This window comes from Caretta caretta, chromosome 1, assembly GCF_965140235.1.
Source record: "Caretta caretta isolate rCarCar2 chromosome 1, rCarCar1.hap1, whole genome shotgun sequence".
NCBI classification, from domain to species: domain Eukaryota; kingdom Metazoa; phylum Chordata; order Testudines; family Cheloniidae; genus Caretta; species Caretta caretta.
The window spans coordinates 11339310-11361399 of NC_134206.1; the positions used below are offsets into that span (position 1 = coordinate 11339310).

Genomic DNA, 22090 nt, shown 5'->3' on the forward strand with positions numbered 1-22090 from the left:
ATGAATTCCAATTCAACAGTTTCTCTCTGGAGTCTGGATTTGAAGTTTTTTTGTTGTAATATCGCAACTTTCATGTCTGTAATCGCGTGACCAGAGAGATTGAAGTGTTCTCCGACTGGTTTATGAATGTTATAATTCTTGACATCTGATTTGTGTCCATTTATTCTTTTACATAGAGACTGTCCAGTTTGACCAATGTACATGGCAGAGGGGCATTGCTGGCATATGATGGCATATATCACATTGGTGGATGTGCAGGTGAACGAGCCTCTGATAGTGTGGCTGATGTTATTAGGCCCTGTGATGGTGTCCCCTGAATAGATATGTGGGCACAGTTGGCAACGGGCTTTGTTGCAAGGATAGGTTCCTGGGTTAGTGGTTCTGTTGTGTGGTATGTGGTTGCTGGTGAGTATTTGCTTCAGGTTGAGGGGCTGTCTGTAGGTAAGGACTGGCCTGTCTCCCAAGATTTGTGAGAGTGTTGGGTCATGCTTCAGGATAGGTTGTAGATCCTTAATAATGCATTGGAGGGGTTTTAGTTGGGGGCTGAAGGTGACGGCTAGTGGCGTTCTGTTATTTTCTTTGTTAGGCCTGTCCTGTAGTAGGTGACTTCTGGGAACTCTTCTGGCTCTATCAGTCTGTTTCTTCACTTCCGCAGGTGGGTATTGTAGTTGTAAGAATGCTTGATAGAGATCTTGTAGGTGTTTGTCTCTGTCTGAGGAGTTGGAGCAAATGTGGTTGTATCGCAGAGCTCGGCTGTAGACGATGGATCGTGTGGTGTGGTCAGGGTGAAAGCTGGAGGCATATAAGTAGGAATAGCGGTAAGAGCAGTTCACCACTTAATTGCAGTGTTGGCTGGAGACATAACTCCTCTAGTTCATATCCAATTTAGGGTTAATCGTGTTAAAAATTGTTCTTTTCAAAACTGTACTTGTTTTGGATGTACTGGGGACATGATGATGTATCTTATGCTGAATGAACTGATGTACGAAACTGATGTGTCAGAATCAGACCTGTGTAACTGGGTGATGGGTCTTTCTGCTTTAGCTCAAGTAGCAAAGATGTGGGCTTCTGGAGCAGGAAGATCTGCGTTCTCTCTCAGCTGTTGCTGTGTAGTTCCTAGGTGCAGGATCCCAACAACCGTGAAGTCCTAGATGGCCACAGTTTTGCTACAAATCCTTTCCTACCACGCCAACCCATCATCCTTCTTGAATCTCTTCACTAGCTTCCTATTTCCTCCCGCATTACATTCAAATACCTTGTTTTCACTTTCAAGGATAGTCTTTGCTCTTGCCTAAATCGTTGGTTTCATCTCATCCTCTGTTCCCTCCAGGTAAGGCCAGTGACACACAACAAAGAAGAGCTTGTTCCATTCAGTACCTATACACACTAGCCAGTTCATTACAGTACCGGTAAAATGCCCCCAATCCTATTGTGATGACAGGAATGTTCTGAATGCATATTCACTTCCAAATCTTTGCTTTCTACTTTGCAACTTTACATCTGCTTATGAAAATTATGGATTACAATGGACCATCTGTCGCTACTGATGAGAGTTAGAAGAGGCCAGAGCAGTTTAGTTCTAGGACTAAATAGATGGTGCTGTGAACAGTAGCCCACTACATTAAGCACACCAAAAATCAGAAAACACCAACAATAAACACTTCAGAATTAATATCATGTTGTAACTATTCATATGGCACCCTCAAGCATGTTAGGTGCTTTATAGACATGTTATCCCCTCTTCTTTCTTAATCTTATTGAGATTGCAGGAGCAGCTAAAGTCTCCAATCAGGGATCAGGGCCCTATGGTCCAATGCTCTGTAAAATGAGTAAAATAAAGACAGTTTCAGATTTGGGGCTCATAGGCCATTTTAGTCCATTGTAGTCAATAGGAGTTTTGCCCTTGATTTCAACAAGAACAGGGGTAGGATCCAGAGAACTTACGTTCTAGGATTATGACAAGCCACAACAGGGTGTTAGGCAAACAGGGGTGGGATGGAGGACAAGTAACAGTGCAGATAGGCATGTGAGTATACATTAATAGACTGAGTGCTCAAAGCAGTCACTGGTAGCCACCAGCCTAACCTTGTTTAATCCTATCTGATCTCTCTTCTATTACTAACCTTTTCCTGTTATCTAATGTTTCTGATCTTTCTTTGTTTTTTTTCTTTATTTTATTTTATTCAGACAGAATTGGTGTTCTGTGTTTCCCTGGTCATATTTTTTTTTTGTGGTTTTCAAATTTGCCTGTTTTGTACTTTTGCACCTCCATAACTTGCCATGCATAATGTCAACAAACCCAAATTGACAAAAGCATTGTTTTGAATGCGTTTAAACTTCCTAGAGTTTCTATGTTGCATGTATATCAGTCATTTTATAAACTTTAATATTTTGTTGTCTTCCAAGGGAAGAATTGTAGTTGTTAATTACTGTAGATGGTATGCTTCTTAGGGAAGAAACCAGGTTTCTTTGGAAATAGAGTTGAACACTCTAAGGTTAGTAAAAAAAACAACGCCCCAAAAGTCCATAGGCCTCAACTTTGAAGGAGCTTAAGTATGAAGTGACTGATGGCTAACAGAAGTATAAAATCTCCCATTAAAAACATCCACCGTTCCAGAGGTTTGGAGGGCAGCAAATGTATCTATATTTAAAAAATGCTCTAGGACTGGTCTGGAAAATTATAAACCAGTAAACTTTACATCTGTTCCTGGTAAACTGGCTGAAATGATAAACAGCATAACCAAAAACCTGGAAGATCAGATGATGTGGTCTAACCAGCAAGGTTTCTGCAAAACAAAATTGTCGGTGTCTTATGTCTTAGAATTCTTTGACTGTGTCACTCACCTAAGGAATAAGGAACCGGTTGATATATTTAGATTTCCATAGGAGTTTTGACAAAGTTCTGCACAAGTGGGCTACTCATAGAGCTAAGTAGTCGTGGCATGAAAGGAAAGTATTGGCTTGGATCCAAATTGGCAATGAGAGAGAAAGTAAAGGGTAGGATTAAATGGTCAATTTTCCTTAAGGAATAAGGTTAACAGCAGGCATCTCAAGGTTCTGTACTAAGTCCCATGTTGCTTAATAGATTTGTGAATGATCTGGAAAGGGGGTAAGGTGAGCAGTGAGGCAGCAAAATTTGCAGATGACACACTCAGTTATTTGCAAAAAGAAAAGGAGGGCTTGTGGCACCTTAGAGACTAACTAATTTATTTGAGCATAAGCTTTCGTGAGCTACAGCTCACTTCATCGGATGCATTTATTAGTCTCTAAGGTGCCACAAGTCCTCCTTTTCTTTCAGCGAATACAGACTAACACTGCTGCTACTCTGAAACACAGTTATTTATCTCAGTCAGGACCACATTGGTCAGCAAGGAACCTAAGAGAGACCTAAACAAGCTTGGTGACTAGGAAACACAAGGGCAAATTAAATCAGTGTAATCTACATTAGAGAGAAAAAAATTAAACTACTGATATATTTTACGGGGTTCTAAATTAACTGAATCAGATCATGAAACAGATCTGGGTCTCACTGTGGGCAGCTCAATGGGAACCTTGGCTCCGTGTGTGGGTGCGGTCAACAAAGCAAACAATATTCTGATGCATATTGTGAATAATACAGAGAATATTCTAATGTCTTTATTTAAGTCAATGGTGCAGCTTCATTTGGATACTGTGTGCCGTACTGGTGACCCCTTCTCAAAAAGGACACTGCAGAGTTAGAGGGGGTTCAGAGGAAGGCGGTGAGAGTGATCCAAGGCCTGGAAACACTCTCCTACGAAGAGAAGTTGGAAACATTAGAATTGGTATGTTAGAAAGGAGACGAATAAAAGGGTCATGATACAAATATATACAATAATAAATGGTTTAGAGAAGGGAGATGGGGAATTTCTGTTCTGTCTCATAGTACCTGTCTGTGACATTCAAAGACATTAAAACGTGGGAAATTCAAAACTGCCAAAGGGAAAAACTTTTTCACACATCTAATTAGGTTGTGGAACCCATTGCCACAGGAAGGTTAACAATATTTAAAAGGGAATTGGACATTTATATAGATATCCAGTTATCATAACTAACAATAACAAAATGTTGGGAAGGGCAATTAAACCTCATGCCTCCTGGAGGGTGGAATGGGGTTGGGCAGGGAGGAGAGGGGCTGGGATCATGAGGGTTAGGTGGGTAGATTTGGGGGAGGTTAGGGGGCTCGGGACTGGGATCACTAGGGATACTGCCGTGGTGGTTTACAGGCCTTGCAAGAGGCTGGGTTGGGGGGGCTGAAGGCAGCGGGGGGTGCTCAGAGCTGGGATAACTGTAGGTAGGCAGGGGGATGTTTGGGGCTAGGATCACTGGGGGTATTGCTATGGTGGCTTGGGGCCCTGCAAGATGCTATGGCTGGGAGTCTTTAGGGGGGCAAGGCTCAGGAAGGGGGTGCTGGGATAATTGGGGTTAGGAAGGTGCGGGGACTGGGATCGTTGGGGGTGGGTGTGCTGGGGGCTCTGAGCAGGGGGACTCGGGGCGGGGGCCTCAGAGCTGGGGTCACTGGGGGGTTTGGGGCGGGGGTCACTGGGGGACTTGGACCAGGGGGCTCAGGACAGGGGTCACTGGGGGGCTTGGGATGGGCGTCACTCAGGGGCTCAGACCAGGAGGCTCAGGGCTGTGGTCACTGGGGGCTCGGGGCAGGGGTCACTGGGGGGCTCAAACTGAGAGGCTCAGGGCGAGGGTCATTGGGGAGCTCGGGGGGGGGCAGCAGGAGCTCAGAGCTGGGGTCATTGGGGGGCTCGGGGTGGAAGGCTCAGGGTAGGGGGCTCAGAGCTGGGGTCACCGGGGGCTTGGGGCGGGGGTCAGCGGGGGCTCAGGGCAGGGGGCTCAGAGCTGGGGTCATTGGGGGGCTCGGGGCGGGGGGCTCGGGTCATTGGGGGGCTCAGGGCGGGGCAGAGAGCTGGGGTCAGCGGGGGGCTCGGGTTGGGAGGCTAGAGGTGGGGGTCACTGGGGGCTCAGGGCGGGGGGCTCAGAGCTGGGGTCACTGGAATGCTCGGGGTGGGTGTCAGAGCGGGGGGCTCGGGTCACTGGGGGCTCGGGGTGGGGGTCAGCGGGGGGCTCTGGGCGGGAGGCTCGGGGCGGGGTTCAGCGGGGGGCTCAGAGCTGGAGTCATAGGGGGCTCAGAGCGGGGGTTGTCAGGGGGCTCAGAGCTGGGGTCACTGGGGGGCTCGGGGCAGGGGTCAGAGCGGGGGGCTCGGGGCGGGGGTCAGTGGGGTGCTCTGGGCGGGAGGCTCGGGCTGGCGGTCACTGCGGGGCACGGGGCGTGGATCAGCAGGGGGCTCGGGACTCAGAGCGGGGGGCTCGGGGTGGGAGGCTCGGGCCTGCAGTCACTGCGGGGCTCGGGGCGTGGATCAGCAGGGGGCTCGGGGCGGGGGGCTCGGGGTGGGAGGCTCAAGACGGGGGGCTCAGAGCTGGAGTCATAGGGGGCTCAGAGCTGGGGTCACTGGGGGGCTCGGGGCAGGGGTCAGAGCGGGGGGCTCGGGGCGGGGGTCAGTGGGGTGCTCTGGGCGGGAGGCTCGGGCCGGCGGTCACTGCGGGGCGCGGGGGTCAGAGCGGGGGGCTCGGGGTGCGGGTCAGAGTGGGGGGCTCTGGGCGGGAGGCTCGGGGCGGGGGTCAGTGGGGTGCTCGGGGCGGGAGGCTCAGATCGGGGGTTGTCGGGGGGCTCAGAGCGGGGGTCACTGGGGGGCTCGGGGCGGGGGTCAGAGCGGGGGGCTCGGGGCTGGGGTCACTGTGGGCTCGGGGCGGGGGGTCACTGGGGGCTCTGGGCGGGAGGCTCGGGGCGGGGTTCAGCAGGGAGCTCGAGGCGGGGGGCTCAGAGCGGGGGTCACTGGGGGGCTCGGGGCGGGGGTCAGAGCGGGGGGCTCGGGGCGGGAGGCTCGGGCTGGCGGTCACTGCGGGGCTCGGGGGGTCACTGGTTCCCGGCCCCGCGCACGAGCAGCCATCGGAGCGGAAAGGGCCGCGCGGCCGGCGTAAAAAACGGGCGGGGAGGGGGCGGGCCGGAAGGCAGGGGGCGGGTCCAGCGCGTGTGACGTCAGCATCACGACACTAGCACGGCGAATTCTGTCCCTGCGCGGCCGCCGTAGCACGCCCCGGAGGTTGCTATGGAGGCGGCGGGGCCTTGCTTTGCCTGGCGCTGATCCGCGCGGGAAGCGGCGCGGCTGGCGCCCCGGCACCATGGAGGACGAGCTCTACCTGGAGAACATCGACGAGTTCGTCACCGACCAGAACCGCATCGTGAGAGGCGGAGCGAGGCGGCGGGGCTGGGGCTGGGGCTGGGGCTGGGGCTGGGGCTGGGGCTGGAGGAGGAACTGGGAGTCGTTGAGGGGATGAGCATGGTGCGGGAAGGGAGTTGGGGGATGGGGACACGGGCGGGGGAAGGGTGACACGGGGTGGGGATGGGCAGGGGGTGGTGGGGGAGGGGAGTTGAGGGGTGGGGGAGGCACTGGAGGGGGGCGGGGAGGAGGTTGCCATGCAGCGGGCGGGATTCCGTGACTCCTAGAAGCAGCAGCGCTGGGCTCGCAGAGCCCCGTTAGGACAAGCTCATAGCACCCAGGCTCTCCCCCACGCCACCTCCCCGTGTTAGACCAGCTCTGTGGCAAGCTCCATCTCTGTCATATTTAGGAAGGAACAGCACAACTGCAACCTAGTGGTATGGGAATGTAGGTGGGGCAGGACTCTGACTGACCCTGCGTCCCTTTTGAACATGGGGAACATTTTACCTGCTGAACAGCATTTCCTGCAGTGCTTGCATGCCCCCCACATAATGCAGAAACCTTGGGCAGGGCAGGGCATTCCTTGGAGCTACAACCTTGGTGTCATCTTAGATAAAAATATACTGCCGCTTGTGCAGCACTTAACTTTCAAGGCACACAACTCGGTCAAATCAATACCAGTTTTATTGGAATAATTAAAAGAGGGCACTTCTTAGGGAGAGCTACCGTCATGCAGTTTTCTAGTCAACTATTGTGACTGTAGAGAACTATTGTAACATTAATTTTGTTATAAAGTATTTTTTCCAATTTTTCTTGTCCTCCCCAGTAGATGAACTGTTTTTGCTAAAATCATGTTCCTAAAATCACCATAGGTCAGAGACAAATGAGGAAAAACTTCAACCCAAAAGGTGAAAGTTACAAGTGACTGAAATCAGATTTAGAATGGAAACAGTTATACAACCTTAACTCGTACTCCAACTAGTCCTACAGCTGATGAGTATGGCTATTATAATTTCCTTGTACTACAAAAATACTTAAACCCTATTATGGTTGGCACTGTACAGAAACACAGTAAGGACTTGTCTACACACAGTTTTTGTACCAATTTAACTATATTGTTTTAGAAATAGATGTAGTTAAACTGGTGCACCCCCATCGTGTGGACGCAGTTATACTGTTATGAAGGTGCTTATATAATTTACAGCTTATTTCAGTAAACTTAAGCATCTAAACTGATACTTAAGTTAAACCTGTATAAAAACAGATGTACACCAGCCCCCAATGTCAGGCCCTGCCCTGAGTGCCTTAGTCTGAATAGACAGGAGGGAGGGAAAACAGACACAAGCAGATGATTTACCCGGGGTCACATAACAGTTCAGTGGTAGAGCCAGTGAGCAGAAGCCATGAAGTTGCCATGCTATGCCGCAGCACCTGTAACATAACTGGAGTTTGTCCTGTGCGTGAGACCCAAAGAGAGCCATGGCAATCTTTGACATAAATTCCAAGGCCAGAAGGGACCACTGTGATCATCCAGTCTGACCTGTATAACCCAGGCCCTGGAATACCCCGTCCGTACTCCCCCCAATTGCTGTTTGAACTAGAGCTTATGTTTTGTTTTGTTTTTTTTTTAAGTCCCAGTCTTGATTTAATGTGCCAGTTATGGTGTATCCATCACACCCTTGGAGTGTCCTTGATAGCAGTGTTGCGTGAACAGCAGCCACTTTTCACAGTTATATATTGGGGTTTGTTTTATTTTCTTCTCTCCTTTGGAAACGTCAACTCAGCAATGTCCATGAGTTGCTTTCTGAACGTCATTGGCTATATCACTGCCATTCTTAGAGGTTTCAAAACAACATTCACAAATATGCACCATTTAGGTAGAGGTAGCTTCTTAAGTATTTTTTTAAGCACTGCTAGTGTGCTCAGCATGGTACAACACACTTAGGCAAATTGCTTCCTCTCTCCATTTCTTAGTCTCCTCAAAGGCTGGTGGGATTTAGTGCGTCACTGAATGGGGTTTTGTGTGCATCATGAATTCAGATTGAAAGCCACTGACCTGTGCAATTTTTTTTGTTACAGGTTACATACAAATGGCTGAGCTTCACCCTGGGGGTTCATGTCAACCAGGCTAAGCAGTGAGTATCTGTGTATACCACAAGCCTTTTATTCAGTGGCAATGCCTAATTAGTTGGTGGTTTTGATTAAAAAATTAAATCCAATCTTTTCCAGAAAGATGTAAAGTCCTGTGTTTTCTTTCAGATACTTATTTAGGATTGTATTTAACATGCCTTATTCATGCCTCACTTAAGCAAGTATTGCTTTAGAAAGAGATCTTAATTAGGCCCTTTTTATAGCTTTATATAATAGGTGTGAATATTATGTAGGAAATGATAATCTTAGAATTGTATTAGTGTAGGAATGTGTATAGGTCCTCCCTTGCTGAAAGGTCTCAAAGCGTTTTACAAGCTATGGCCCAGTCCTGCAATTGGATCTGTGCAGATGTAAGAGGCCGCCTCTGCATATCTAATCTCAGGATTGTGATCCCCTGTATTATGCAGCATTAAGGTGGAAATATAAAATACAGTCAGGAAATACAAAAAGTCACTGACAGCAACTATAACTGACCCATTCTACAAATAAATATTTGCAATCACTATCCGGGGGGTTAAATGCACACTTCACTGTATACTTACACGTAACAGCCTAGATATAACCAAAGCTAAATATTTGCAATATGGACAAGTTAACTTTACTATCAGAACCTTTTGGCATTTCCAGACTTCACTGTAAATCTTCAGCCTTAACATTGTAGTAACATAGCTCTTTGTACTTCATTTTCTAGGAGTGTGAAAATGTGAAAGTAACTTACATTCCTTGAAGTACATAATTGTCCATTAAAGTCATTGGTGTGGTACTTACAGGAGCCATATGATTCCTCTAGGAAGTTTGTTGGGAAGTGGTCTGTACAGCGACTTCTCAGGGTAGGCTACAAGTGGCCAGTGAGAGTCCTAGGTTCCTGCTTCCCACCATGGAGGGGGAGGGCCAAGGAATGGCCCAGAGACCCATTCCAAATCTTGGATGAATACGGTCTTGAGGATGGACAGAGGAACCCATTTGAGTATTTAGATGTTCTGGGGGCTGGACTGTGTTCTAGGGTGAATGAAAAAAGTACTCCTTGGGATGAGACAGGAAGATTAAGGTGAAGAGGAGCTAGTTAGATAAAACATAAATGGGAGATGTTTCGATTCCATCTTATATGGATTCCATCACTTTGGTATCCATAAGTATCCCAATAAATACAAATACACACAGAGCAATTCACTGTATGTGTGTATGTATATATAATATAAAAATCAGACAGACACACACACACACAAATTTGTGTAAACCCGGTTTTGTGACGTGAGGTGAGGGCATACAAAACAGGAACTGGTAGTTCAGTACGTGTATTATGTGAACAGAGCCTTTAATATCCTAATGATAGGCAAGGTATAAATGCCTAGATAGAACTATGGAGTGTTGTAGCTGTGTCAGTCCCAGGATATTAGGGAGACAGTGTGGGTGAGGTAATGTCTTTTATTGGACCAACTTCTGTTGGTGAGAGAGACAAGTTTTTGAGCTACACAGAGCTCTTCAGAAGAAATAAACATATTTAGTGAGTTCAGAACATTTTACTGTTATCAATCCTATGAATATCACATAAATCAGTGGGAATTGGTAGATGATAGGGTGAAGAGTTCTTTTCCTTCCAGGTGGTTAACTTTCGTTTCTTTTGTTGTACAGGATGCTGTATGACTATGTAGAAAGGAAGCGAAAGGAGAATTCAGGAGCTCAACTGCATGTCACCTATTTAGTGGCAGGAAATCTCATTCAGAATGGACACATTGTGAGTACTCAACTCCCTCAATTGTGTGTGCCTTGTTTCTCTGTGTCCTGCCTTGTTCTGTAATCTTTGGCGCAACACCTCTGTTACTGCTTTTACTGTTGTTTATTTCTGGTGGTGCCCACAATGTGCTAGATTTATATGGCCATAAAAGAAGGTGCAGTCTCTGTCCAATGAGCTTGCAATCTGACAGACAAAACGACAGACTGGGGAAGGAATTCTATTGACCATGTTTTGATAATACTTTGATAACAAAACAGGGTTTTATTCTGTTGATATTACACTGTCAATTAAAATGCACAAAACCAGTGTTTTCTTTTTCCTTTTTTTAAACTGGTTATATAAAATTACCTTAAATGTGCTGGATACATAAGGTGGAAAAAAATAAGCTTAACGAGACATGTTTTGCATTTAAAACTAGCTAATATTTATTAAACAAAGGAATTATTAACTGTAGTTAGTGAATTGCAGAGTTGTCTGGTCACGCTGGGCCAGATTTGCAAAAGTAAGCACCTAAAGATGCAGACAGTGACTCCCACGAGGCACCTAAGTAGGTTAAGTGCCTATCTCCCATTGAAACTAATGGGGGTTAGGAGCCTAAATTGCTTAGTTGCTTTTGAAAATCCCACTTTAGATGCCTAAATACATTTGAAAATCTGATCCCATGTCCTTCATGTTTTTAAAATTAGTAGATCTCGTCCTCACCCCACAGGTTTATCCATAGATTAGAAGAGGGAAAAAAAGCTTTGCTGCTTTTTGAACTTCTAACCAGTTCCTCAACTTTGAACGAGCTCGACCAAATGAAGAAAATATTAGTTCTGCGCCTGCTCGCTAAACTGAAACCCAAAGTAATTCGGACCAAAGCTTTTCTGTGCAGCAAAAATTGAAACTACTTGCATTTGAAAAAAAATGTAATACCAGGGTTTGTTCTATCGTAAAGACTAAATACTACAGATATTTACTAATGCTGTACATAACCTTTTGACATAGTTATAAAGCTTAAGATGACCTTGGAAGTTAAAGATAGGTTTTCCCCGTGTCTGTATATAACGAATAAAACAGAATACGTTAATTCATAAATTTGGGGAGGGCTCATTGATGCAGCATTTTTTTTATTCATTTACGTGATTTGAATAGATTACAGTAAATGTACATCTTACCATAGATTGTAGGCTGTCCTAATGTCAAATTTAGTTTTAAACAAGTTTATTTTTTAAAATTAAAATGTATTTAATTTAAATATAGAACATCCATTTATAATTTAAAAAAAATATTTTTATCCATTCTGGGAAATATTATAACATGCAATTAGAGTGACACGCAAGGAAGATAATACTTAGGAGCAGCATTTTGTAAGTGCTGCATGGGGGGGAAAATAACAAGTTTTGAGAGAAGCCCAGAGAGGAGCTGTAGGAATTTAAAGAAAAGGCCTGGTCTTGGAAGAAATGATAGGTTTTGGAATAGATGAGGCTTTATCTGACACAAGGTTATTTAATGTGGAGGAGACTAATGAGCTTGTGTCATGGCATTTTACATTAAACATTGTTTCTTAATTTGAGAGTTCCTGATGATCTTGCAATACTGACTCCTCTCAGGAGGGGCTGCTGCAGGGCTGTAGATTTAACACTGCAAGAATTACTTGAGTGGAGAGATGGAAATTGAATACCTCATAGATCTCTCTTCATAGTATCCTATTTTATTCACTACATGCTCCTTTTACTGTTATCACACTGCTCACTACCTTTTCCAACCCTCAAGGGATGGCTCAGACTGCTGCTTTTTCTATCCTTGGCACTTAGACTGTTCCCAGATTTCTCTTTCCTCCCACTTCGACTGCCTGTTTGTGGGTATTGAATGAACACACAATTGGTTAATGTTGTCAGACCCATGAATTCTGATATTCTTTGCATGGATTGCAATCATCTTTACATGGTAATCCAGCTGTACACAATAATAATACTTAGCTCTTACACAGAGTTTTTCATCAGTGGATCTCAAATCAGGAATTACATGCACATTGTGGAACACGTTTCCCTGGATCTGTGTCTCTGGCTGTTGGATGAATGCTCAGTTTCTCATTGTATAAGACCTTGTCTGCGCTAACCATGTTAACTGTAATGTGTCCATCATCTTAAATGCTTACAACTAACATGGGTCAATGCATCAGATTTGTTCCTGGCACAGCCATATGTCCGCTACCTTAGCTTGTGCACACGTACCGTGCTGCACAATTGTTCTTTAATGCATTTGGGCAGCTGTTCCGTTACTGCTTCATCTGCTGCCGCCAGAGATGGAGGATTGGGTGTTTCTCCAATGTTGTAGTGATTTAGGGGATATTGCCCCAGGAAAGTAGGCCTACAAGGCCCCAAAAGACTATTATGACAGAGCCATGATCAAGTTTTGTGCTACTATAAAGCCGCATTGAATATCCATTGACCATGTATTTTGTTTTCTTTAAATTTCAAGACCTTGGTTCCTCATTGTGATAAATTATCATTTCTTTACAAAAAGAAAAGGAGTGCTTGTGGCACCTTAGAGACTAACCAATTTATTTGAGCATAAGCTTTCGTGAGCTACAGCTCACTTCATCGGATGCACCCACAGTATGCATCCGATGAAGTGAGCTGTAGCTCACAAAAGCTTATGCTCAAATAAATTGGTTAGTCTCTAAGGTGCCACAAGCACTCCTTTTCTTTTTGCGAATACAGACTAACACGGCTGTTACTCTGAAACCTATCATTTCTTTACAGTGCCACAAGGTTGCAGTAGTGAGAGAGGATAAACTGGAAGGTAGGTGATTTCGGGAATTATGATTTTTATAACTTTTTTTTTCTCTGAAGGAATAATGTCAACAAAAACATTGCCCATCTGTACACGCTGTCTTCGGGTATTTTAATCAAATTATTGGATTCAGGTGTATTCACTTTTTCCCAGAACCTTTAGAATCTGAGCCCATATCAGCACAACTTCTCAAACTTGTAGCTTAGTAACTGATTTTTAGGTAGCACTTCTTTTATGGAGCAAGGGATCACTTCACCTGTCACTGAGGCAGCTGCCACTAGGCTGGAATGTAGCAGTACTGGAACTGTGCACAGCAACACCTCACAACATGTTAGGATGGCAAGGGAAGAATACTGAATCTGACTGTGAAACTATAAGGGGAGCTTAGGCCGAATCAGAACACTGGGGCCAACAGCCCTACTTTCTGGGAAGTGCAGTGGGGATCTTCATTAGCCACAAGTGTCTTAATGTCCCATAACTCCATGCAGGGAAATTTGATTCAGTGCTGAATGGGAAGTGCTACTTACTAAACTGCTAACATCGCTTTCTGAAGCAGCTATAGTCATTTGCTGACGGTTTTTCATCCAACTGTCTGAACCTAACCCTGCCTGTGAGATCTGATGAATCTCAGCCTAAATGCTTAGGACTACAGGCCATTATTAATTTCCATCTGATGACTTTGGCATCAGATAATATACCACTATTTTCATTGTTCAGTTGAGTCTGCAAATGCCTCAGTACTAACATTCCAGCTTCACTAGTCAGGCTTTTGTCATTTCACTGTTGAAAACCAAAACTTAACAAGTCTAACATGGGATTTTTCATAACTATTCCATTCTTGTAATCTGAACGCCTTCCAGTAGTTCATTAGACAATGTGACTAACATTGCCACTTGTTTTGTTCTCTCATCCTCTCTCCAGGGAGAGTTGTGTGTATGGTGGAGCGTGTTGTTTTGATAGGGTTTTTTCTGTAGTTGTTGTCTTTATGTGCATGTTGCTATGCATTTATATTAGACTTCAAAGCCAGATGGGACCATCGTGATCATGCAGTCTGACCTCCTGCGCATCCCAGGCCACAGAATCTCGCACATATGCTCCTAAAATAGACCCATGTTAAAGAAGGCAGATCAAAAATACGCGTTGAACTTGGAGTGGAAGGTGTTGAGGTTTATGATGGTCCATAATTCTAATGAGAGTTCATTTCACAGCCCGGGAATAGCCTCCATGACAGCTCTGTCTCCCGCTCAGATAAACTTTACCCTTAAGATAGAAAGTTCCATTGTGCAAGAGGAGAGTTGTCAACCACAGCCTTCAGCCCAGCGCTTTAGGCAGTCTCTTAGATATCCTGGATCCAGGCCACGGAGCACCTGGAAGATTAGGATGGAGACTTTGGAATTTACTTAGTATTCCGTGAGAAGCCACTGTAGAGTGGAGAACAGGTTTGATGTGCTTGTGGAAGCCTGAATTCTGAGTCAGTGGGTAGGTTAAAAATGGGTGGTACTAAGATCCAAGAATGCTTTCTCAAAGTTAGAACCGGGTATCAAACACACCGCTCTTCAGCTTTTCTGTCATCTTCGATTGAGGCTGGCTGTGCTAATGAAGGGCTTTCCTGTTGATTTTCAGCAATGAAGTCTAAGCTAGCCACGATTGCTAGTGTGCATGTCTATAGCATTCAGAAAGCCATGCTGAAGGACAGCGGGCCCCTCTACAATACAGACTATGATATCGTCAAGACAAACCTGCAGAACTGCAGCAAGTGAGTTAAGCAGTGCTATCATATGAACATTCTTCTTGGACCCCCTTTTCCTTTTAAAATTGTTTGAATGTGGGGCTGATGAGTTGCATTTATATAGCACTCTTCATCAGTAGAACTCAGTGTTTTACAAAAACGAGTCTGCGTTGTTACTCTGTCTGTCAGAAAGGCAAATTGAAACTGATGTCCAGAAACGTGCAGTGACGTGCCTATTAGGTTGCCTATTAAGTCAAGGGCAAAGTCTCAGATAGAACCCAGGTCTCTTGACTCCCACGCCTGTGCTCTGTCGTCTGGAGCATGCTGCCTCCCGAAAAGGTGCCCTGGAAAATGATGTCCTTTTGTACAGAACAGATAGTCTGGGCAGAGGCAGTGCAAGCCTTCCCCATACCTGATTGGGAAAGGGATCACCCCTGAATTGAGGGGAATTCTGTCTCCATGGCTGGTTAATCCTTTTTCCTTTCTGAGATTGATAGCAGGGGGCCAAGTAATGCCAGTTGTGAAGGTGATTTCTGTCAGGTCGGCAAGGACTGGATTGAGGCCACCAAAGTAACTTTAAATAGGCCTCCAGACAGCTATTAGATAATGACTCCACATTTGAGCCTCTTGTGGAATTACTATCTCCGTTGTATTTATGCACCTCTGTTTTACAAACACCTGTTGTGTACTTTTTTCTTTGTACACCTGGGCAAATTAGAGTGAATTTAGTTTCCATAGTGATAGCTGATCGTGCCATGAAATCCACTAGGGACTTTCCTATGGCCAATCTATTTCATGTGGAAGGCACTCCGCTACCAAAGTGATGGGCAGCAGTACAAATCCTAAAATAGATAGGCATTTGCAAAGCAGCTACCTACAAGAGAATGTTTACTATCCCAGCCAATGTTCTGTAGCTCAGGGGGGCGCAGGCAGAGTTGTTTTTCCTGAGTAGATGATAGCAAGCACCATAGTAAATGATAGAAAATTATGGTCCAATTAAAATGTACAAAATTTGGCCATAGTTGCCATACTTTGATATTAATGTATCCTAGGGCAGTGCTACTCAAAGTGGTGGTCCGGTCCGCGAGCCATCGGCTGCTGGTCTGTGCGCACATTGGGGGAAAAAAAATTGCCGGTCCCCCACATCAGATAGCTTGAGAAGCACTGTCCTAGGGCACCCTCTGCAGTGAAATCTGTATCTTGGTGTAAATCCATGTTTCTGACTTAAAAATTGCTAAGGTTTAGGCCATATAGAACTTTAAAATAACTCTCTCTAAAACTTGTTTTTAAATCCATGCGGTGTCTTGGTGCTGAATTTTCTAGCTGAATTTAAAACACGTAGCCTGTAATTCAGAGGTGACTTACACTGCAGGCAATACTTGTTATTATGAGCTGAACTGGTTGGGCATAGCAGAGGAATAAGATATTCTTCTCCATTTTATCATTGTAGCTTGTTAATTTGTGAGCTAATTAGAATAAATTTAGACTGATGTGTTTCCTCTTTCTGAAAATTGTATTAATGTAGTAGTCAGCTATTGGGTTTTAACGCACACACAAAAAGCAAAAAATCTTACAGCTGGTTTTCAACATGAAAACAGTCCTGTGGACTTTGGGCCTGATCCAAAGGCCATTGAAGTCAGTGGGTAATGGGTTTTAATTTGGGGTAATCGCACTGCTCCTCATTAAGGTGTAGTGCAGATGCAAAACCTTAACAGTGACGTCTGCAGTGTTAAGGCAGATTAACTTCCCAAATATATGGAATTTGTGATGGTCAGATATGCTGACCCATTGATATAATTGATGTAAGTGAATGAGAGTTGAGTGTTAAAGTTTTGCATTTTGCTGTGAAATTGATGAAGTTGGGGTATGTATTACTTATGGGTGTCTGGAGATGGCATCTAAAGTGAAAGCTTTATGGGGTGTTGGAGTGTGTTATTGTTAGTTTTGAAGGCAAATGAAGGTGGAAAGGAATGCACATATCTTTTCCCTTCTTATTTCAATGCTTGTAAGGTTTTGGGTGGACTGGGTATGTCCTCTCGCAACCTTAAACTAGGTTAGTGACTATGTTGTTTGTTAGTGTATGTTAGTTTCTACTTAATGTGAAATTAATTATGAGCTGTGCTTATACAGTGCTAAGTCACAGTAGTGGAATGGTATGAGATTGTTTGTTTGTTTTTTATTTCTTATGTAAATAAAAATACTCCATGATGAGTTAATTGGATAAATCAGAAAGTGCAGTTCTTATCAGCTCCCATAGTGCTTTGGTGTTTCAAAACAAAATCAGGCTGGGAGTTGATCTGGTGGTTCACAAAGGGGATAAGGATTCAGGACCTGTCAGTGAATTGCTTTGTAACCTTGAGCAAATATTTACCTTCTGCGCCTCAGTGTCCCCTGTCAACCAAATTTCAGATCATATAAGGATGTGTTCCTTATATCCAAAATGTGCATAGAAATAACTTTTGTGTACTGAGTCTCCAAATGCTTTGGATGTCCTCTGAGCCACTTGGATAGTATGGCTCAATCTATAATACTTAGCTATTTCACAGGGTGGTTCGTGAAGCTTGGCTACTACTGTGAGGGGTGCATTAGAAATTCTGAAAATAAGATCATTCGTGTTGTAGACTGTCAGATGAAATATATTTACAAAATATTATTACATTTATATGGAAAGCTTTAGCAAGTGATTCACTGGTAATACAAATGTAACCAATTTAGGAATAAAATTGCTGCTTTCCCTCCCCTTTTCCCACTGTGTAATGACAAGTGTTTTTCCTCAATGAAATTTGATCAGCTTGTTTTGTATTTTAATGCTTCAACCCCTGCTGACATGTTCAAATGATCGTTTCAGTGTGATCTCTCCCACTCTTAACTCTCTGCTAGCTTTTCTTTGTAGTCCATGCCTGAATTAAATTGCTCCTTTTCCCCATAACAGTATAATATAAAACCAGGAAAGTAAGACACTACTAGAGAGGAAAGTGAGGTGAAAAATAAGACGTTAAAGTGCTAATTAAATTTTTCACTCCATCACCCAGGTTTAGTGCCATTCAGTGTGCCGCTGCAGTCCCCAGGATGTCAGCTGAAGTTCCTCAAGTTCAGACGTCTGCACAGGCTGATTCCCAGACACCAAATGACACACATGCTGTCAATGTGCCTACAGTCAATGGTCATGTCTCATCAACTGCTAAACAGCCCTCCCCTCAGCCCAAAGGGATCATGGGAATGTTTGCTACAAAATCAGCTTCCAAATCCCAAGACACAAATAAAGAAACTAAACCAGAGTCCAAAGAGACAACAATTGTAAGTTACCTCAACATCCTTTGGCAATTTGTTTGGATAATAGCCTTACTGACTTCTCTTTTACTCTTCAATCTAAATAAAATTTTTTCAGTGGCAACCCCCTCCCATTGCTTCGAATTCTAGCCTCATTGTCGCCCAAGAATACTGTGCTTGTGTTAACACACAATAAACCACTATCTTGGGAAGGTGACTTTGTTCAGATTTTTTTTTTTTTTTTTTTACGAAGGCCAGGTCTACACTACAAACTGATATTGGTATAGCTACATCTCTCAGGGGTGTGAAAAATCCACATCTCTGAGTGACGTAGTTGTACCTATTTAACCTCCGGTGTAGACAGCGCTATGTTGACGGGAAAGCTTCTCTTGTCGACATAGCTACCGCTTCTCGGGGAGATGGATTAACTGTGCCGACAGGAGAAGCTCTCTTGTTGCCTTAGGTAGTGTCTTGACTAAAGTGTTACAGTGGTGCAGCTGCAATTACTGTATGTAAAGACAAGCCCAAAATTCCTCAAAATAGAGCCTCCCTTGTGCCAGTTTTTTATCAACTCCAGTGTTGCTAACACAAGAGAGGAAGTACAATCCAAAGCTAAAGTATGAGGCAGTTTGGTCAGTTACTTACATCCAGTTCATTAAGGTCTCCTTCCCAATGACTCTATCATAGTCAATCCTTTTAACTCACATCCCCACAAATTGTATTAGCCCTAGGATCTGATTAATACTCCTAACTACCCAGCATAAACTCCTACATTTATAACAAACTGTATACACTGAGTGCACTTTAAGAGGCTTACATACTTGATCTCATTTTATGTCTGTGTACACTTAGAACTCAAAAGGCAGTATGAAACTTAACTGTGGTAGATGTGTACACCGTTTTACAATCTTGGTTAACAACTGTAATTTGTTTAGTTTCAAAGATACTTTACAACAAAGCTGATTGGAACCTTTTACAAAACAAGGACACACACTGTAACTGTGACACTCAACACTCTTTAACGCTCATGCCCAACCATGAATACTTCCTTACTAATTTGTATCCAATTTCAGTAATCAGTCAACTAAGAAGAACTGTATTACTTATCAGACTTTTCCTCAGCTGTCAGCTTTCAGCTCACTGTTCACTGTTGACACTGCAAATGCAGGTGGAGGAAAGAACAGACAAGTCTTCCCAGTGCTCTAACAGGCAACCTGAATTGCTGCAAAATAGAAAATGACATGGAAAGGTTCCTATACAAGATAGTATTTGATGTCACCCCCAGGACCCCAGTCTTCTACCTTCCAGATGTCTTTGGCTTTCAGAAAGTGATGTGATGCAGGAGACAGGTCGTTTTATCCCATTTCTACTGGGTGGTCCTGCTTGACTCCTGGTTTTGGAGGTGCTGGTGTGGACCAATGAGATGGTGACCATACTTCTGCCGAAGATTCAAAATGTCCAATCAAAAATGAGAGTTGTTCTCTCTCACCATCTGATCAGGAAGTGAGACATCACCTTTGAGTTTTCACAAGTGGGGCTGGAATTTTGCAGGGTTTTAGAACATAAGAACGGCCATACTGGGTCAGACCAAAGGTCCAGCTAGCCTAATATCCGATCTTCCCACAGTGGCCAATACCAGGTGCCCCAGAGGGAATGAACAGAACAGGTAATCATCAAGTGATCCATCCCCTGTCGCTCATTCCCAGCTTCTGGCAAACAGGGGCTAGGGACAGCATCCCTGCCCATCCTGGTTAACAGCCGTTGATGGACCTATCCTCCATAAACTTATCTAGTTCTTTTTTGAACCCTGTTATAGTCTTGGCCTTCACAACATCCTCTGGCAAAGAGTTCCACAGGTTGACTGTGCCTTGTGTGAAGAAATACTTCCTTTTGTTTGTTTTAAACCTGCTGCCTATTAATTTCATTTGGTGACCCCTAGTTCTCATGTGATGAGAAGGTGTAAATAACACTTTCTTATTTACTTTCTACACACCAGTCATGATTTTATAGCTCTCTGTCATATTCCCCTTTATTCGTCTCATTTTCCAAGCTGAAAAGTCCCAATTTTATTAATCCCTCCTCATACGGAAGCCATTCCACTCCCCTGATCGTTTTTGTTGCCCTTTTCTGACCCTTTTTCAATTCCAGTATATCTTTTTTGAGATGGGGTGACCACATCTGCACTCAATATTCAAGATGTGGGCATATTTTGGATTTATATAGGAGCAGTATATTTTCTGTTGTCTTATCTATTCCTTTCTTAATGGTTCCCAATGTTCTGTTCACTTTTTTGACTGCCGCTACACACTGAGTGGATGTTTTCAGAGAACTATCCGCGATTACTCCCAAGATCTTTCTTGAGTGGTAACAGCTAAATTTAGAACCCAGCATTTTATATGTGTAGTTAGGATTATGTTTTCCAATGTGCATTACTTTGCATTTATCAACATTGAATTTCATCTGCCATTTTGTTGCCCAGTCACCCAGTTTTGTGAGATCTTTTTGCAGCTATTCTCAGTCTGCTTGGGACTTAGCTAACTTGAGTAGTTTTGTATCATCTGCAAAGTTGCCACCTCACTGTTTATCCCTTTTTCCAGATCATTTTTTAATATGTTGAACAGGACTGGTCCCAGTACAGACCCCTGGGGGACACCACTGTTTACATCTCTCCATTCTGAAAACCGACCATTTATTCCTACCCTTTGTTTCCTATCTTTTAACCTGTTACTAATCCATGAGAGGACCTTCGTTCTTATCCCATGACAGTTTACTTTGCTTAAGAGCTTTTGGTGAGGAACCTTGTCAAAAGCTTTTTGAAAATATAAGTACACTATATCCACTGGATCCCCCTTGTCTACGTGCTTGTTGACCCCCGCAAAGAGTTCTAGAGGATTGGTGAGGCATGATTTCCCTTTACAAAAACCATGTTGACTCTTCCTCCAACATTATGTTCATCTATGTGTCTGAGAATTCTGTTCTTTACTGTAGTTTCAACCAGTTTGTCTGATACTGAAGTCAGGCTTATTGGCCTGTAATTTCTGGGATCACCTCTGGAGCCCTTTTTAAAAATTGGCGTCACTTTAGCTATCCTCCAGTCATTTGGTACACAATAACTCTTTGTGCAAAACATCTTGTCATAGCAGCTTGCGTAAGACAAGTTGGTCATAGCTGTTGGTACAATCACCTTGGGACATACATTAAACACTGGATGGTTTGTTCTGGTCAGCAACTTACCTCCATAACTTACCTCACTTTCCATGGGCCCCTCTGTGGTGCCTCCCTTGGCCAGCTTTGCTGTTATGCTTGCTCAGGTTGCACTGTCTCCATCAACGCTCTGCTAGCTGCTGAAATGTCCAGGTCTAAGTTCCTATTGCTAATACAAAGTCCCTTGGCATTCTTTAAACTTGTTTTAACAGTCCATTATACAATTCAAAGTCACTTAAAGAACAGTTGCTCCTTAGCAGGCTGGTACAGCTGTATAAATCTTCCACTTCTTATTTTAACAGTGGTGGGACCTTTGTAAATATGGCTCAGCTGAGTCTGTGCTTCATTGATCCGTACAGTTCTGATTATTCTACTTTGCGATCAAATGTCTTCATAACATACTACTTCCATCTTTTTTTATTTACTGCCTCTTTCAACACAGAAGTATTTCACTAACTTGATAGCATAAGCATGTTTGATTGCAAATATTAGCCTTGCTTCTTCACTTTTCACTAAACTACAAGAAATCAATATGAATGCAACCCCCTTTCTCTAACAGATTTTCCCCTGAGTTAAACCGTGTCATTAAAGTTTTCTACATTTTGACCAAAGTTGTATCATTTATAGTTGACTTCCGTTTTACACAGATAACTTCATTTAATCGCAGTTGTTGATGCAGGCTGGTTCTCTGTTTTTCATTTGACTTCGATCTGGCAACACAATGTAGTATCTTAATATTTAGTATCCATTTTTAGTTCATTCATTCACAGACAGAAAAAGGGAAGTCTCTTCGGCTGCACCAATAGTACACTCTGGTGAAAGGCTGAAGAAACTCAGTCTATGTGGAAAGTTTGACGAAACCTTGCTGTTAGACTTTGAGGTTTTTTTTATTCTCTCAGCCCTCTGTCCTATCTTTTCTGAAAAGTCTTGATGTCAGGGCAATACTTAAATAGTGATGACTAAGGCCCCCAAATT

The 22090-nt window shown here is 43.9% G+C and overlaps 1 protein-coding gene across 3 annotated transcripts in view; it reads left to right on the forward strand.

The window, feature by feature from the left end:
* The first annotated feature begins 6096 nt into the window (after window positions 1–6096).
* The window catches only part of POLD3 (DNA polymerase delta 3, accessory subunit), a 45298-nt gene continuing 29304 nt past the window's right edge, over window positions 6097–22090 (forward strand). The window contains exons 1-6 of one of the 3 annotated variants that reach the window (XM_048838936.2): window positions 6097–6270; window positions 8328–8383; window positions 10032–10134; window positions 12882–12921; window positions 14536–14668; window positions 17674–17938. In XM_048838936.2, coding sequence (XP_048694893.1) covers window positions 6211–6270; window positions 8328–8383; window positions 10032–10134; window positions 12882–12921; window positions 14536–14668; window positions 17674–17938 — 657 coding nt within the window. In that variant the 5' untranslated portion in view covers window positions 6097–6210. The remainder of the gene's footprint in view (window positions 6271–8327; window positions 8384–10031; window positions 10135–12881; window positions 12922–14535; window positions 14669–17673; window positions 17939–22090) is intronic. The other 2 variants (XM_048838914.2, XM_048838925.2) reach the window with 2 other exon arrangements.